The sequence below is a fragment of the Centruroides sculpturatus genome, unplaced genomic scaffold (assembly GCF_000671375.1).
Source record: "Centruroides sculpturatus isolate CEXI.00-Female unplaced genomic scaffold, Cexi_2.0 scaffold1078, whole genome shotgun sequence".
Taxonomy (NCBI): domain Eukaryota; kingdom Metazoa; phylum Arthropoda; class Arachnida; order Scorpiones; family Buthidae; genus Centruroides; species Centruroides sculpturatus.
The window spans coordinates 61,635-82,027 of record NW_019385369.1 but is presented as its reverse complement, the minus strand read 5'-3'; the positions used below and the strand labels follow the sequence as shown (position 1 = coordinate 82,027).

At 29.1% G+C, this 20,393-nt stretch overlaps 1 protein-coding gene across 1 annotated transcript in view; it reads right to left on the bottom strand.

Annotated features, from left to right (window-relative positions):
* LOC111638226 (zinc finger Ran-binding domain-containing protein 2-like) overlaps nucleotides 1-20,393 on the bottom strand; it is a 48,965-nt gene that overhangs the window by 25,611 nt on the left and 2,961 nt on the right. The window contains exons 2-3 of the mRNA XM_023383888.1: nucleotides 16,847-16,962; nucleotides 6,754-6,806 (exon numbers count right to left, since the gene is read on the bottom strand). Coding sequence (XP_023239656.1) covers nucleotides 6,754-6,806; nucleotides 16,847-16,962 — 169 coding nt within the window. The remainder of the gene's footprint in view (nucleotides 1-6,753; nucleotides 6,807-16,846; nucleotides 16,963-20,393) is intronic.

Below are 20,393 nucleotides of genomic sequence, written 5' to 3'. Positions count from 1 at the left end.
CAACCTGAGTCCCCAATTGAGTCGGATAATTAATGCTCTACTGTATTTACAATTTTCTTTTTGGAATTCATTTGTTTTAAGATTTTTGATACTGTATTTGCATTTTTCATCAGATGCTCGCCCTCTGGTGTTTAAAAACAAAACTATTCTATCTGGGTCATTTGATTCATTCTTGTGTATTATCAGCAGTAAAGATGAATAGCAATAGAAAAAGCAAAGCTTTCTGTTGCATTCCAAATTGCAATTTAAAAGCCTTACGGGAGCCTAATATAAGTTTTTGTCTATTCCCACATGAAAAACAGATGATTATTCAGAAATTGGTCGATTATATTTACAAGCTTCTCTGAATTCTGAAAGAGTGGATTAGACTGTTAAGAATTGGCAGTTTCCCCAACTGTTCCAGCTTTACATGAACAAGTTTATGCTGTCAATTTTAAAACATATTTTCTTAAAGTTTAAAATGCCAGTAATTTTGTGTGGGACACAGGGTCAGATTTAAGCATTTCAAAGTCCTAAGCTGAACTAAGCAAGGCCCCTTACCAACCCTTCACAATTTTAGAAGTCAATCATAAAAAGAAAAGAATTAAATCAGACTGTGTCTCTGATTTAATACGAATATTGGAAGAAAAAGATGTGAGGTTTCACTAGTCTTATGTTTTATAACTGAATTTAATTAAATTTTTATACCCATTCCATTAAAAAAATTTTTTTAAATTGGTTTTATTGATTTTTTTTATGACGACCTTACATTAATTCTTAGAAAAAAATTAATGAAATAGTACACAAAATAAAAAGTAAAGTATATTTTCTTGGTTTGTAAAAAAATGTTTATTATGAAATTTGACTTCAATTTTCTTTTTTGTACAAATGTTTGAGGCCCCTTGAAAGTTGAGGCCCTAAGCAACAACTTACATAGCTTTTTACTTGTAAATCCGGTCCTGATAGGACAAAAGTCAAAGCTGATGTTTTTTGACACAAAAAGCACAAATATGCATAGAACAATCATGCTCATTTCTTTAGATACCACATAATGACATGTCCCGCTAGCAATAACTGTTCTCCTTCTATAAAATTTCTCGATAACAGCTACAAGCAGCATATATCATTATAGCAGACAGTAATATATGATTAATTTTACATTACTAGTTACAGGCAACCCAGATAAGGTAGCCATTTTATAAAAATGCAGCATCCTCCAAAGTTCATGAAAAATGTGAATATTGTGAATAGTTAATGATTTTGGTAATTTTCAATTAAGATTTACTTTCATTTTGTAAAATTTTAATAGTTCTTCTCATTCCAGATGATAAGTCTTTCTTACTTCCCATTGCAATGTAAATCACACTCTTTTGCAACAAAGGTGTCAGAACATCTTAAACAATACATCTGTGTAACAAGTAATTCTAACAATTATTATTTTAAATATTAAATTTTTTGAAATAATAAATAATTTATTCCAATTTTTTGAATTTCTTAAAAAGATGAATATTTTGTGGCTCTATGCCATATTTTGTATCTTCTTCGTTCTATTGTTATATTTCTTCTAGAATTTTCTTTTCTAACCCTTTCCCCTTAGGTGATGACGACCAATTCTTAGAACAAAAAGAAAAGAAAGAGGCCCAAGGGCTAAGGAGTGGAGAAACAGTCACTTTTGGCTTGGACATCAACAGGGAACAACATGAAAGATCATGCTCTGGGTCACAATTGGCAACAACTGGGGATGAGAAGAGTATCTGAAAGATCAAGGAGTAAAAATCAAGAAGTTTGATCAAGGAGTAACTCTACTGTGGTTACGATAGAACCAGAAGACCATACAAGACACCAAAGTAAGATTGACAATGAGAAATCATTTTTCTTCCCAAGGAAACTAAAATTGGCATCCCACCCAAGTCATGAATTACTATGAAGCCCGGGTACCCAACTTTTTGCTAATCCCTATTTTTACGTATTTTTTCTCTATACCTATCACCTTCCTTCTTCCCTAGTTTTAGGATAGTATGTAAGCCTTAGTTATAGTTGTTTGTGAGTACTATCTGTACACATATATATGTCGCAAATAGTGATTGCAAATTTACTGGGTATTATAATACTGGTAATTCGGTAATTATATTCGGGATTACCGGTTTATCAGTAATTTACCGGTAAATTTGTATTAACAAATGATTTAAAACGAAACTGAATTACTGACAAAATTATTGGACAACCATGTAATTTTGAAAGTAGAATCTTAAAAAAATAATACATTTAGGCTCTCATCTAATCTAGATCTAATTTTCATACAAATGACAGTTGCATTAGAAAAAGCACTCTCTGAATCAATACTAATTGGATGTCTCTCATTAGAGCATTGAAAATCTTTTTAAGATACGTTCCTTGTATTTTTTGCTCTAAGAAATACTTCATTTCTTTCTTAACTATATCTTTCACACTTTTAAACTTATTTATATTACTGTTATCAGTGTCTATGCTCATTTTATGTTTAATGACTAAGTATAATTTCTCTTTCATTGTTAAATTTGACTTTTCTATTATGCACTTTGTTCTTGTTGGACGTGAGAAGTTGGTATGGAAAACAATAACCTTAAATTACAAATGGAATGACCCATCACCACCTGCACTGTTTTCTTGCTATGGTATGGAGAGAAAAAAATCTGCTTCCCACAGGAAATACCCATGAAAATTTTATGAAAATAAATATCAGGTTAATTAAAAGGATTTTTAATTGAAATAATGATATAAAAATTAATTGCTGGTAAATTTACTGGGATATAATTTTCCTAATTTACCAGTAACCAGTAAACCAGTTACCAGTAATGCAATCACTAGTCACAAACCACATACCAATTGTCATTTTCCCTTTTTTTTATCATTAACATAAAATGTATTATAATTTTTTTGACCAAGGAGTTGGAATCCAAAAGAACCTTGTTCAAAATATGCAAAAATAAAAATATTGTTGTTACATATTTTTGTATGTTTCCTTTTTGTCAGTATACATACTTTTGTGTGAACATCACAAGTTAAAAACTTCTTAGTATTTTCACATAGAATTTTATTTAAAAGTACAGTTAAAACCTCTTAATTAGTACATAACAAATTATAAGCAGATGTGACTTAAATTTTATAATATTAATGTTGAAAGTTAAGACTGGAATTGTATGGTTATGACAATTATTTGACTCTGTTGCATGACTTTTAACAATGAATCATTTCAGTTAACCTTTCAACAGTGGGATAGTCAGGTATGGTACTATCCCAAAGTAGTGGAGAATAAACGTCGGAAATTTTTAAAGTATTTTTCCACGCATTTTTTCTAATTACCGTTTCAGAAAAAGATTTTGTAAACAGTTATGTCTAGTAAAGAAAAGTCTTTTTTTATTGTTACATAATTCTTTTTTTATGTGAATTTTTTTTGTGGTAGTTTTTGGCTAGTTTTTGGCAATACCCCCAAAAGAATTTAACGGATATATTCGACCCTCACCACTGCCACACAATCGCCCTGGACGGATATATCCGTCCCTTATTGTTGATTGGTTAAGCAAAATAAAATTTAATGGAAAAAACTACTTATAAATATCAGGTGATAAAAAAATTTGTACAATTTCTTAAAAATTATAACATTTTGCTCTGAAAAACAAGAACAATACAACAAAAGGTGTGTGATAAATTTGATAATTATAACAATAAGATCAGCAGGCTTGTGTAGTTATTTACTATTGTTAAACAACTCTTTCTAACAAGATACAAATTTATATTTTTTTCCACTTCCAAAAATAGAAAATCATTCGAAAGCACTTCCAATGTTTCATAATTTCAAAATTATTGACTATGCACATTTTGTGCATTATCAATAAATGTTCAGCAATAAGAAACAACGACAAGAGATATTTGAAATGTGAAAGATGGAACAGAAATTTCAAATAAGGTTTTGAATACAAATGACTAAAAGTTTGTCATTTTCAGATAGTATTTCAAAATATTGAAAATGCTTATTAAAAATAAATAAATAAAATATTAATTCTAAAGTAATAGCTTATGCCAACAATATAAAACTCCTAAATCATGATCTAATTGTTTTACAAACCAAACTTAAAATTCTTTCTTTGGCTTTTAGTAAAATTAAATTTAAAAACCAATATTCGTAAAACTGTATTGATTATTTTCTCTCTGATTAGAGATCCACCACTTCCACATTTATAAACATATTCTAAATTATGTAACTTTGTTTAGTGATCTGGGGAGTCATCTTTAACAATAAATTAACCTTTAAAAAAAAAAAAAAATGGTTAAATTAGCAAAAGATATATATAGAAAAAATAGCAAAATCTATCGCAATCCTCTGGGGAATTTTATGGCACTTTTGTAAACCCATATCATCAAAAACTGTACTAACATCAATATTTTTTACAAATTTCCAGTCTATTAGATTATTGCTTACCAATCTGGATAATGGCATCTCCTTCTTTACTAAACAAGGTTAATGACCTTGTTTAGTAAAGAAATACATAAAGTTTACTTCCTTTTAAACAAATTTTGCCATGTCCCTTACACTAATTGTCACAAGAGTCAGAACTGGGACTACCCAATTTCAAAGAAAGAGTTAAGTATTTTGACCAAATTTTAACCTATAAATATTTTAATGGCATCATAAACAATTACTGGCTCATGTTGAAAGTTCTTCTAGATTAACTAGATCACAATCTTGTTTATATACCCCTTTTTATTGTTTAGCATTAAGTCACAAATCCTTTTTTCTTGATCATATATCACCCATCAAATCAAGATTTTATAAAATACTAGCTGTTACTGTTTGCCTGACTTCACCTGTGTGGATTTTGTAAGCAAACCGCATTTATATTCAGTATTTCAACAACCATAGTAATTGTTATATAACACCTACCACTGAGAATGATGAGAATTGCTGAGAATCAAACGAACTGTTTTCAATTTGATCAATTTTCTGAAACGTTTACAATCATTCTATAATTGAACCAATATGCACTAACAAATTTGAATTTAAAATGGTTTGAACATTTGGTTAAAAAATCAAAATATATAAAAATATTTATAACAATGTCTGAAATGTTATCAATTTAATACACCTAAGTACTCAATGAAGATTAAACATAGTTGAAAACAAAAAATTGCATCTAAAATAGTACAGTAGAAGCCATTCTTCAGGTTAAGCCTTAATCCTCTCCCTCGCCCCCACGGGAGAATTTCAAAAATTCCCTTCTAAGTGCGCGATTTCATGACGTACCCTAACTCTGTACCAAATTTTCTCTCTTTACGTTCAGCAATTTGCTCTGGGCAATGATGAATCAGTCAATCAGTCAGTCAGGACATGTAATCTATATATATAAAATTGCTTGTCCTGACTGACTCATTCACTCACTGATTCATCATCACCCAGAGCAAACCGCTGGAACCTAAAGAGGTGAAATTTGGTACATCATGAAAACGCTCACTAAGAAGGGATTTTTCGAAATTCCCCTGCGGGGGGAGAGGGAGAGGATTAAGGCTTAACCGGAAAAACAGCTTCTACTGTACTATTTTAGATGCGATTTTTTGTTTTTATCTGCGTTTTAGTAGGGTATGCCAAGGGAATGCACACTTGAAAGGATTTTTCGAAATTCCCCAGCGGGAGGAGAGGGAGAGCATTAAAGCTTAACCGGAAGAACGGCTTCTACTGTACTATTTTACATGCGATTTTTTGTTACGTTTAGTCTTCATTAAGTGCTTAAGTGTATTAAATTAATAACATTTCAGACATTGTTATAAATATTTTTATATATTTCAATTTTTTAACCAAATGTTCAAACCCTTTTAAATTCGAATTTGTTATTGCGTATCAGTTCGATTATAGAATGATTGTAAATGTTCCAGAAAATTGATCAAATTGAAAACAGTTTGTTTGATTCTCAGCAATTCCCATCATTCTCAGCACATTATATAACAATTACTATGGTTGTTGAAATACTGAATATAAATGGGGTTTGCTTGCAAAACCTCCGCGAGCAAAGTCGTGGGTAACAGCTAGTTTTATATATATATAACAATTTAAATAATCAAAATGGTTTTGTATAATAAATTTCCTAAAGCCCAATACATTGATAAAATTGATACAAAATGGTTTTGATCTCTTAAAAACCACTCTCAGTGATTACTAGGTAGAATACCTTTTCAAAAAGAAGGAATATCAGTATCAGAACAAATATTATCTTGTTTAAATGTGGAACATTCCATAAATGGAAATAGAAAAAAGCAAACCTTTCATAAGATAATCTTGTAATTCCATTCTGCAGAATTTAAATAACTTGTTAGTAGAAAGCCAGTGTAGGATATGGTGAGATAGATAAAACAAAAATTAAAAAAATTAAGTAAATAAAAAAGAAATATAAACCAGATAAGGAATATATTAAAATACAAACAGCTTTCCAACCAGTAGAAATGAAGTTTCTGTCTTTATAATCAATGCATGTTGCTTTCTTTTCAACCTCATATATTTCCAGTTGTTATAATGGCTTTACATTTATTTACTATCTACTATTATATTTTTTGTAGGATGGATTAGAGTAGGCAACTTCATTAAACAGAAGGATTTAAAGCAAAATGTGGCCTGGGCTGTGGTAAGCAATCCTTTCTTTATATCTGCTAGATATGCACCTATTCTTGAAACTTTATGTTCCCTCTTGTCAAGAAAATGTGAACATCCAGATTAAATGTTATTTATATATTTTTAAAAAAGCTTACCTTTTCCACACCTATTACAGGTAGCTCGTCTAGCAAAATTTACATTTCCACATCTAAAAGAATAAAGTTATCCAATTTAATGAAAATTATTATTATTATTTTTGATTATTGATTAATAAAAATTAATTATAATTGAATTAACCATATTTTTAACTAAATATTAATCTTATGGATATGTTGTTTAATAATAGTTATATAAAAAATTCAACTTTATACCTAAAAATAAAATGATAATTTAACATTAAAAAATTCCTATCATGTATTTTTTAAAACTGTATTTAAAAAAATGTATTCATAATTCAGGAAAATCTGAAAAAATTAATGACTTTTCTATAATATTATGTATACAATTATGTTTAATATAAATTATAGATATATGTGTGTGTGTGAGAAAATCTTTACCTATTAACATATCTATTTGTATATTACAAAGACTTTAATATTTAAAAATACTTATTGACTCAGCTAACTTATAAGACTATTTATAATTCAACTCATGCTGGAATTTCAAGTTCACTAACAGTTGCTAGCATGGTTTACTAGGAGTAACAAATTTATTGTAGTATAGTATTGACATAAAAATTCAATAATAATAATATCATTCAACTTTAGAATTAGGTTGCTAGTTCATCATACAATTAACTCATGATAGAAATGAGAGTAATTCAATAAAAAAATTTGGTAAGTTACAAGTAAAAGCACTTAGCACTTGAACAATAATTAAATTTGTTTTCTTGTATTTGTGTTTTAACACCATATTCAAATTTTTGAATTGAATAAAATTACATTAATTGAGAAAGGATCAGAAAATAAATTTACAGGTTCTATTATTTGAAACACAAAACTCTTTCAAATTTAAATGCTGTATGCACACACATACATGCATTGTATATATGTATATAGGGTGTCCATAAATTATTCACCAGATTAAGAAATTTGATAAAAAGAGAAAAAGAAAAAAAAAAAACGAGTCAATTACAAGAGAGCAAAAAATTTCACACCAATAGCCACAAGAGTAAGACAGTGCCCCTGAAGCTCCCAGAATCAACTCTGAGAGTTGGAAAGCTTAAATAGTATGCTAATAAGTGTTTGACTATTAGAAAATTGGGCTTCAGTTATTTGTTTATATCTATTCATTTTAAGCTAGGACTAAATAAGCAGTACACTTAAATAACTCCAGCAATAAATCTTAAGCTAGAATACAATCATAATAGCTATGATCATGCTGTCTTTATAAATTATGGAAGATTAAGTGCCAATAGAAATCCATAGGTGATAAATATTTCTGATCAATGTGAGACAAACTCCATTGTTATTGTTCTGTTTTCTCCAGATGAAAAATTTATAAATTCTGAGAAGGGAGTAGGAAATACCAATTACATGTATCTATCTTCTCTATATGCTTAGGGGATAAAAACATCATTGGGCTGCAATTTGAAAAAATTGAATACCTATAAAATTCCCACTGTCATCCATTTGTCTGTCTTTCCTTAATCTCAAGAATAGAGTTAGATAGATGAAAGCTGAGACCAGATATGGAAAGATTAGGGGCAGAAGGCTGTGGTTAACTATATACAAATGTCTGATGCAAACTGGAAGTCATGTTATTTCAATTCAAAACTTTTCCTCTGATAGAAGTTAATGACTGGCATGACTGTTGCTAACACGAAAAGTATGATGTACAGGGGCAGAACACTGCTAATTTGAGGTGAAGAGCATATATTTTAAATTAAATAAATTAAAAGAATATGATTAAAAATTGCAGCCCAGCATTGCGACAATGTCACAATAAATAATTACTCATTCTACTTTCTATGTTCATAACTATTTGAATAACAGGAGTGTTTCAATTACATTGTTTTTGGTCTTGTTTATATACTATAATAGTCTTGGTCCCATTTAAGTATTCTTTAAGAAAATATTTAAAGAAAATAAAAACCTTTTTCTTTGACATAACAGTATTTAAAAGATTCGCTGCATATTTACTCTTACCACATTGTATTTAAAACTCAAATGTTTCAGAATCCAATTAATCTTACTCAAGTTACATACAGAATAACTTGTTTTATTAATTAAACAATGAAAGGCTCAGTTTATTTATAAGCTTTGACTTAATAAGTAATTTTGGGAAAAACATATCCTAAAAACCAAGGTGGATTAAATTAAGAAGACTCTACTTAAAATTATGTAATTCAAAGGATTATTACTAAATCATATGTTATTGTTAGATGAAAGTTGATAACTAACAATTGATGATATTAAGCTTTCAAAATATAAACCATTTGTTTTAAATATGAAAAGTCACTTAAGATTTAGATTTTTAGAAACCATCTCTGATAAAATAAAACAATGTAGAGTTCTTTTGCTAATTTCTCATATTGATTACAGCAATAATAATAAAATTTGAAAAACTCTAGGTCTCTCTATGATAAAAAAAGTTTGAGACCAGGATCAAAAATTTATATTTCATAACCTTCTAAAATACAATAGACATTGTAACCTAATTTATATAATCCATGTTGTGTGTTTTCAATCTTCAGTAAAAATCAGATCTGGTAAAACATTAGCAGATGAAGAAAATGGCAAGATAATGCATTCACAGACTAGGAAATTTGAATGCTCATTGCAGGCCTACTAGGAAGATCAAGATGATAGTTCACAATTACTTAAAGGACACTGACAATTATGGTAAGGCTAAACATTGTGGTAGGACAAAAAAACTTTCTGCCAGAGATGATAGGACAATATTGAGAGCAGCTACATTCTCTAATATGCCATCTAATCAGTGTTACAGGTAGCTTTTCTACAGCTACCTGTAACACCAAGAACAATCAGATAGGTTCTGCAAAAGTCTGCAGATCATCATACAATAAACTCACAGCCAAAATTGACAACCTCCTGTATGGAAAAGTGGCTAGACTTTGCAATGTGTTATGTTGGCCATTCAGATTTATGGAATCTTACAGCTTTTACCAATAAGAAATTTAACCTGAATGACCTTGATGGTGTGCAATACTATTAATATGATGTATGTTACCAACTTCATCTTTTATCATGTTGTGTAGAAGGTAGAGGATCCATGATGGTGTAGGCAGCTTTCAATCATCAGTTAAAATCAGTTATCGCTTTCATTTCTCCTTGTTCAAAGGCAGTTGACTATTAAAATATGTTAGGAAATTATCTTCTATCATTCAGAGATGAAGCAATGGACAAACATTTTATTTTCCAGCAGGATAATGCTCCTATTGATAACACTGCCTCAACAATGACATGGTTGTCTGACAAAGATATCAATGTTTTGCCATGGCCACCATATATCCCAGATTTAAATCCAATAAAAAACCTTTGGGGTGATTTAGTATGAGTGGTTTATGTCAATGGAAAACAATATTTAAAAATGCAACTTAAGGTAAATGATATCACTGACACCACTGCAATGTAAGTAATATTACTGAACTAAAATTGATAAAACTTTTTTATATGACTAATAGTTAATATTTCTGCAAATTAAGTAGCCTATACTTAGCGTCAGAACATAACAATATAATCAAAATTTCATTTTTCTTTGTCTTCCAATACTGTAGTATAAATGTACATAATTATATATATATATATATATATATATAATACACATCTTGACTGCATGAACCATATTAAGAGATATAATGAGAGTATAAATGTATATGACATATATAGCATAATATTATGATGTCCAATAACTAAAATTTCATTTCAAATTCTATTTAAATTGTATTTATGACAATAATTTAGCTATAAAAATTACCAAGAAATAAAATAAAATGATGAAACTTTTAAATATAAAGTTTTGTCAGTGTCGTCATGAACAAAACATAAATTTTTTATATTTAAATAAATATACAGTGGAATCTCGCTTAATGAGTATAATTCGTTCCAGAATCATACTCGTAATGCAAAACACTCATTAAGCAAAACAATTTTTCCCATAGAATTTAATGTAAAATATGATAATGCATTCCATGCCAAAAAAATACTCAAATATTTTATGTATAATGTTTATTCAAAGAAAATTGTACAATGTGCATTGTTAAGGAGCATGAGTCATCATCAACTTTTCTTCTAGCGTGGAATGAACCAACCTAAAATGAGAATTCAATTTGCAAAAAACAAAAAAAACAAAAAAATCACAGATAATATGTTTGATAAACACTCCAAATGATATTCCAAATTCTTGGGCTATGTAAAGGCTATAATTAAATATTAGAAATTAATTAATTTGACTAGAGGTAGGCAGTTATGCTTCCATCTCATATTAAATTTAATAATTATACATAGTTAATTTTTAATTCAGACATTTCTAAAATTTAATTTGGAATTGGTCATTAAATTTAATACGAGATGGCAGCATAACTGCCCATCTCTAGTCAAATTAATTAATTTCTAATATTTAATTATAGCCTTTACATAGCCGAAGAATTTGGCATATCTTTTGGTATGTTCATTATATAACAGGCTATGGTTGTTGATGTTTAAACGTAATATGTGTGAATGCAAGTTTGGAAAAATATGTGATCACAAGCAACATTAAGATGCTAGCAGAATGAGTGCTAAACACAGACTGATGGAGCAAGTGCACAATTTGGGACTTTCCCTCTCCTCGTCACTCATTATGCGAAACATCGCTCATTAAGCGAGGCAATTTTTTACAATTTGTTTTGCTCATTATGTTATTTTTATGAACTTTATTATAAAGATCATAAAAATAATTTTAATGAACTTTATTACAAATTATAATTATTATTAAAAAGCTTTATTATGAATTATATTAATGGCATAATTGCCAGAGAACATTTTTATCCATTTTGCATTTTATTGTGGAGGTGTAACCTCAAATAAAAGGTCATCTCTGTAAGTAAAAATTGTTTTTGGAAGTCACTGGTGTTTTTAACGATGGAACAATAAGACAATTTTGTAGCTTCATGTAAATTTTACCTATGTATTTTAATGTAAATACCATCAGCCACGATTTGATTCCAATCTTATCAATACACATAAACAAGAATTAATACATCACATTTACACTTAGAAAATAAAAATAAATATGTGATAATTATAGTCATGTATACCATGCTAATCTCAAAATGAAAGCCAGAATGTGCATATAATTCTTGTTTATGTATATTGAATGTTAGCTTTCATTAATACAAAGTTTGAATATTTATTTAATCAATTAAAATTTTAAATGTAAAATGTTCCAAAGAACATTTCTGTTGATAGAACTCAATTCAACAAATACCTGAAAAATTTAGTTTTGGAACATTTTGCTTCCAAATTTTGTTGTTATTAGATTATACAATCTGAGGGAGACTTCTCAAGGTTTTGTAAAAGCATACTAACTGTTAATAACTACATTGTAGTCATAACTATAATAACTTACATAAATTTATACCTATACAGTATTTTATAATAATGTTCTTTAAATTGATTACTCTTATTTGCTTACTTAACAGAGAAAAATATTTTGGTATGTTCTCATTTGGGAACATTGGCATGCCATGTAAATATTTTTGTAAAAGATATAAAACCAAGATATAATATTTTTTTTCTTACTCTCTGTACAGAGTACACAGTACACAAATAAAGGGACATATTATGCAGTTTTTTTTTATATATTTTCATTTTGTTATGAGGGAAGAATTCATTATCTGGGAGAGTTCATCATCACTAATGTTCTCAGTAAGATCTGACAAGTTTTATTACATCATTTTTTGGAATGAAGCAAAAAACATTAAAACATTGCCTAGAAGAGGATGTCCAGTTTTTGGATGTATTATATGACAAATTGAATATTGAATTTGTGTATCTTATTCCTCAGAAGAAAACAGCAATATTACCAGAAAATAACAGCAAAATATAATAGAACAGAACAGCTGCTGCTAGTTGATTGTAAAACAGCTAAACTAATGTGCTTTCTCACCACACCGGGTTGTATATACTCCAAACCAACCACTACCTACAATTAACCAATAACCGGTGCGAAATTCTTTAAAATCGGCAAACGTTTTCGATTCCCCTCCTGGGATCTTCTTCAGGCTTACTTCTTTATAGCTTTCGTTATAACCGGATTCTTTAATTCGATTCTTTAATTTGAAGATTCGAATTAAAGAATCCAGTTATAACGAAAGCTATAAAGAAGTAAGCCTGAAGAAGATCCCAGGAGGGGAATCGAAAATGTTCGCCGATTTTAAAGAATTTCTCACCGGTTATTGGTTAATTGTAGGTAGTGGTTGGTTTGGAGTATAAACAGCTAAACATTTGGATCTGATGTAAGGATCCCAGAAAGTGCTTTATCACATTAAAAACTAGACTTCTTTAAATAATTTCATAGTTATTTCTATTTCAAGTTTAACCATGGAATCATCTGATTCAGTCTCATAATTTTTTTTAATTATTGTAACCACTGATAGAAGGATGTAAAACACAGAGGTAAGTTCACTAAACTTCATAACTACATTGAAATGAATAGCACTATTCATAGTGAATGAAGAGAACATGAATGAAACAAAGAAAATAGAGACTGAAATCTATGAGCCATCTAATTGGAGAATGAAGAAATTTCGTTTTCTTGATCAGAATATTTAATTCTTGTAAAAGCAGTTCAGTGCTTGTTGTATCAAGTATTCCATAAATGGAAAAGCAGAGAAGTAAAAAACTGCTCATTAAATTGAACTGTTATAAATAAGTACAATACTCATAAATATGAGTCTAGTTCTGAAGTTTCATTGTATAATCATGTGAGTTACTCAGTTTTAATTTAGTAATTGTTTTATTTTAACTTACTTGTTTTGAACTTTCTGCTGTAGAAAAGCATCTTCTATAAATATACACTAGTAGTAGGAAAGATTCTTTTGAGTTTTTTAAACTGTCCTCAATAAAGTTATAAAAATATTAAATTTTCAAGTACAATAAAAAAAAATATCCAGTTTTAGGAATCACATATGAAGAAAAATGTTAATATTTCATTATACTTCACAATTTTATAACAGAATCAAAACCTTTCATATTAGAAACTGTTTTCAAAATAATTTACCAAAGGCTGTAAGCTTCAAAGAAAAATTGTTTCTTGCCTCTTAAAGAAAACCAAGTTAACTTCAAAATCCATTAAGCCTGTGATTATTTAATAAAATAGGTCTGTATTCTGATATTACTGTGATATTAATACAGATATAAAAATATTTAATAATAAACATGTTTTTCTTAAATGTTTTTAATGGTACAGTAGAAACTTCATATTCACAGTATATTTATAACTATTTTTCTCATATTCGTAAAGCTAAAATTCATTTATCTGTGAAATTATTAACAGAAAATAATGAAATAATAGATAAAAAAATAATTTAATAATCTTTTTATACTTTTGTCTTAACAGTATTTTACAGCGATTTGTGTTATCAATTGTTACACTGTACTGTACTTACTACTGCATAATATTTAGTAGTTTCTAATGCTATTATAGCACATGAACTTATGCAAGTAGTAAACATCATGTTTTATATTGATATGTATTATGAATGTCAGCATTAGGGTTTTTTGAGTGGGTTATAGTTAATTTTTCTTTTATCTTTTCAAATCAACAATATCATCTAAGTAAACAGACTTTAATGAAAAATTAATAAAGGAATATATTAGCAGAGTAATCAAACATGAAAAATAATAAATTTACTTGCTAGCACTTTTGAGTCGTAAACCCATCAGGCCTCTCACATTTGACCGGTTACCAGGACAACAATTTCAAATGTGAGAGGCCTGATGATGGGTTTACAACCTGAAAGCATGCATGTTGTTTTTATGTTTGATCATTCTATTAAAGAATTCTTTCATTAATTTGTTACATATAAATATTTATCTTTTATTTCCTACAGAAAAAATATCAAATGCATCAAAGAAAATAATGTTCCTTGTTCATTAAAGACAAAATTAAAGTGCTAAATAGTTTACAGGTAGGAAATACAGCAGATTCATGCTTTAAAAGTAAATGAATCTACCATTAAGAAACAAGAGACAGAAATTAGAAATGTGATAGCAAAACTTTGTATAAAAATGTGTTTTTATTCTCTAATCATATATTTTTTTTCAATCTCTAACTTTATTTTTTTAATGTATTTCTCCTATCCCATGTTCATGGAAGTTTTATAGAACAATCTTTGTGAACATGTAGTTTTTAATGTATTTAATTGTAAGAAATTTTGAGCACCAAAAAATTTATTAAAATTTATATCAATATGAAAACATCAGCAAATATTAAATGTTTCTATTTAATGCTATCATAATATAATCAGAACACAATATTTTAAGAATCCCTCATTAATTTCTATCAAAAAAGTGACTGCATAATTTATAAAAAGTTTAATATTTTCTGATATGCATAAGCAATACAGGTAGGAAATATAGCAGATTCATGCTTCAAAATCTAGCTCAAGTTATTAATATTAAGACATATTACAGCCAAGTACCTAATTACCAGATTTATTTGGACATGTTTAGACTATTAATTTAATCTATTATATAATTTGTCTAATGGCAGACAGTTAGATCAATATCAATTCTTAGAAAATAAATAATTTAGAATAGAGTAGATGATCAACCCAGAACAGTATGCAGGAATATGATGTAAACCCAGATTTCTGCATACCATCCAAATGCATTACCAGTTAAAAGCTGCCTAGATCAAAGAAGTTTGGATGAAGGTTCTAGTAAAGTAATTTATAACACATATGCATGGTATGCAGAAGATGCAGCCTCAGTTTGCATCTAGTTTATTCTAAAGTATTTAATTTCTAATTATTAATATTGATATAAGATATCAGTCTAACTGTCTAACTTTCAAAAAAAACCAGTAATTAAGTATTTAATATTTTAAGCTACCACTTCAAATTTTTTCTTAAAAGAATGCTTGCATTGAACTTAAATACACACAAAACCTTTTATCCAGTAACAGTACTTCAATGAAAATTCTGAACGTTTTCAGCCTTCACCAAGGTCTGTCTCAGAATTTCTAACAAAATCGAATTTCAAATAAATTTGTCTTCCGAAACCAAATCCGTATAATTTGCCTTGTGATGAGATATTCGAAATTTTAAAAAAATCTATTTTTAAACATCATCATTCTGACATTTGACTTTGGAATTCGGTTTTGTTAAAAACCTGAGGCAGGCAGGCCTTGGTGAAGGCCAAAAACATTCAGAATTTTCATTGGATAAAAGGTTTTGTGTGCATTTAATTAATTACTCCAGTAATTTGTGAAGAACATAGTTGCATTGAACTATTCCAATATAAAAAAAAAATTTCTCCTAGTCATCATTATATTCACACTTATTGAAAGTTATAATTAAAAAAAAATCAAATTTTATATTATTTAGAATTGTATGACATTCTCTGCATATCCTCTTGCATGAAAATAAACAACGTATAATACATAATCAATATATAAAATTAAAATTATAGTAAACATCAAGCAACATCAACATGTAAGTAAATCAATGAAAGCCATTCCTTAGAAATTCTAACAAATTAATATAATTTGAATAAGATATATTACTTAATTCATTTATCTTACAAATCAACAATGATAATAAAATCTGAATAAATGAATCATCACAGACATACAAAAATGACAGGCAAACATTCATAACAATAATAATAAATGAAAAACTGTAAATTATTTTTATAAAACTTTAATATTAAAAAATGTTTATAACCTCCCATTCTACTTTAATAAATAACTTATATTTAAATATGTTTCTATTCATTTACAATATTTATAAAAATCTTGATAGAATGAAGATTAAATTTTGCCAAATATTTTTAAAATAATTAACATTTTTGGAATTATTACACATACTATTTATAGCAAAATTATATAATCAAATGGTTTATTTATCATATTTTTTATGTTTCTCTTGTTTTTATATTTCATATTTAGTATTATTATTATTATGAGTTTATTTTGTACGTTGAAAAACATTTGCCAATAGTTTAAGTGTAGACAAAATAGTAATGGTTTTTTTTTGTGATAATTTATTAAAAATGTAATGGGATGCTTTAAGTTTCTTACTGTGAATCACTGCAAATCCAGTCGCCTTCGTTCATTCTAAATTTCTTTTCTGAATTAGATACAGACATCTCGGAAGACGATCTACAAAATAAGATGGCTGAATTAATATTAGCCCCCTTACGGTTATTTCACTGTAAACTTTCCAGAATTTATTTATAATATTTTGAATTATATAGTAATTGTATTTGTCAATCTAGATAATATAGTCTAAAACAATATGTAATTGAAAAATACATCGAATAATCCATTGTAATGATAAGTTTTTTGACGAATTTATTGTATTTGTTGCATGTGTATTATTATTAATTCTCTCCGCCTTGAAAGCAGTAAGAGAACGTTTGTCTATCTCCTTCGTTAGGAGTAATCGAGTGATGAAGGATGCAATCCATCAGAACTGGTTCAACCGCCATGAAAATTCCTGAACTGACTGAATAATGAAGCCCGGTCCTCTAGAGTAGAGGTGGGCAAGCAAGAGTTCAGTGGGAGCCGAAATGTAGGTTTTGCAAAACGCATGGGAGCCGCAGTTCTGTGCTTTTTTATTCTGTACTGCAGTTCTGTACCGCGATTTTATTATATAATATAAATATAATATAAACAAATATTGATTTTTTTAATAAATATATTTTCACAAAATTGTGGAAATAAAATTGTAAAAATAATAATAAAAAGCAGAAATTAACACTTTCAGCGAGAGCCGCATGTAACTCAAAAAGAGCCGCATTTGCCCATATCTGCTCTAGAGTATGGTGACCATAACATTTACAATATTACTGGGGCAAGGTCGCCCGTACTTTGGGGCACATGTCTCCCCTTTGTCGTTAGGTTGCCCGGTATACTAAGAGTTAATCCCCGAGAAAATTCTAAGGTTTCATTTTATTTTAAAATTAGTTACTCATTTTTATCACAAAAAATTATTTTACTGGTGACAAAATTAAAATATTTGTTATTAATCGAAAATTTGTTCTAGCGAGTCATATTGTTCGGTCGAGTATCGAGGTACCACTATATTTCATTAACGCGATTTTGATATACGCGGAGCATCGAGGGATTAATTAACTGCATTAATCAAAGGATACCTGTATATATATTGTATATTTTATACGATATACAGTAGAACCTCGATTATCCGCTCCCCGATCAACCGACCCCTCGGTTAACCGACCGTCCTAGTCGGCAAATTTCAAATGTCCGCTAGTGATGTGGCGCTACAATATTTGGCTATGTCTTGGCTACTTTAATATTATTTTTACGTGTTTTAGCTGGCAACACTCATTCGACCATGAAAGGGAGCCAGTATTTAAACGAAGCTTAATTTTCTAATTTTTAACGATACAATAGCGACGATTATTATTTTAAAAAATTTTTGTTAGGCTTAACATTGATGAAAATTCAACGCAAAATAGGTTAATAGCGATATACTAATATACTAATTACATGGGATATAATAATATACTACACTAATAATGGATTTTTTCATACTTTTCGGTTATCCGACTTTTCAATTATCCGACCAACCCCAGTCCCCAATTAGGGCGGATAATCGAGGTTCTACTGTATATACAGATTACCCTTTATACGATGCCCTTTTGTTTATAGCTTGCATCCCCTATTTTATAGTCTGCGGGCGCCACTGAACCGGGTTCACATTTCAGAATCACTGAAAACAGAGTCTAAAATTGATTGAACTTTGGTTATCTTTTAAAACGTATACATTTATTCATCTATAGATTGGTGATATTATATTGGAGTGTTAATAGAATCGTTCTATTGACAGATTTTATTTTACAGTCAAATATTAAAACAGACAAAATCGGAGACAACTGATCACCTTATCTAAAGCCAAAAAAGACAGACTGGCGAGTTTATTTCCTCGGCAGTTCAGATTGATTTTTTTTTTAATCTTTCTGCTTGAAGACACTGAGAATGCTTTTCTAAAGCTAGATTCACATTGGCATACGAACCACTACGAAGTGGATACGAACTGCCAGTTCGTTAGGAGTTGAAAATGTCTCAATATCTGCCGAACTTCCGTTCGTTCAACCAATAAACTTTCACGTCTGGAATTTGTTTATCCAACCATCAGACAGCAGTGAAAGTTCTAATACAATAATATTTATTATTATTATGTTGGGTTTAGCGAGTTGCTACTCGGTTGACACTAGTTGCTATATACTATGCCGGACCAGAGCTAAGGCATAACAACCAAAACAACACAAAAATTAAATACTGTAAGTGTGCCAGTATGTGTCTGTATTCAGGAATTTCCTAACAATATGGCATGTATTCAATAGTGGCCTTCTATAGTGTGATGTATGCGTTTCTATTCAATTGTAATGTTCCTAGGCTTTTGTGTAGTGTGTGTGGTATGACACCTATAGAGGAGAGAACGACAGGTACAATAAGCATCTTATCCATCCTCCACATATGCCTTATTTCCTGGGTGAGTTCTGTGTACTTGCTGATTTTTTCAGTTCATGTGTTTTGTACATTGTGAATGTTTTGGATGACTATGTCTATAATGTATGTGATTTTATTGTTTGTCAATGAGTGGAATGTATTTGTAGTATAATTCGTGGAATGTATTAGTATTTGTTTCGTTCGTTCGTAGCGGATCTATATACCAATGTGAACCTAGCTTAATTGTATCCAGCGTAGGCGCGACTTGGCCCACAATGGATATTCAAGATCTGCAATATTTTTCAGATCTTGAAATCGATGATAAAAACATAAATATTGTTCCTCTTTCCTGCACATCACAATTATCATAGAGCTCGGTAACGCTTCGTAATAGAGCTCTGCCACATTTGTAATATTAAAGTGCCAATTTTAACCCTTAATATCTCCAAGACCAATGAATCGATTTAAATGAAATTTAAAATATTTAGTGTCCATGATGAATACTACGGACCTCTTAAATTTTGAACAAATCTATTGGATCGTTTTGGATCGTTGCAATTAGCATTTTGTCGCCTTGATTTACGAGAAAATAGTGACACCGAGCTATCAAAAACTTCACGCGTCTGCATATGTTTAATAGCTTTTATGAGAGCTGACCGCCTCTTATGTACCCTTTCGAAGATTTTATTTAAAAATATTGCGTATTTATAAAATAATAGCCCATTTTTAAAATTTTAATATATTACAGTAGACCAGGGGCGTGCCGTGACATTTGATGATAGGGAAGCTGTGTTTCTATAAGAAGCCGACATCCAGGGGCAATCAGTTAATTCTTTCTTTAAATGTATTTTTAATAGATTATTTATCTGACGTACTTAATAAATAAACAAGTTCAATATAATTACCTCTGTTATTAGATCCAATATATTCCATATGACCTCTAAATGCCAATTCTTGCTTTGATAAAAACATATAACATCTATTTATTTTACATATAATATATCTATTACCCATAATTATCTCGTTACAATTTTCAATATTTATTTTATATTATTTACTAATGTTAAATTCTATTCCGCTTCGATTTCCAAATTGCTTCAAATACGAAAGAATCGACGATTTTTCGTGTCTTTTGCCAGCTAAATTGTCA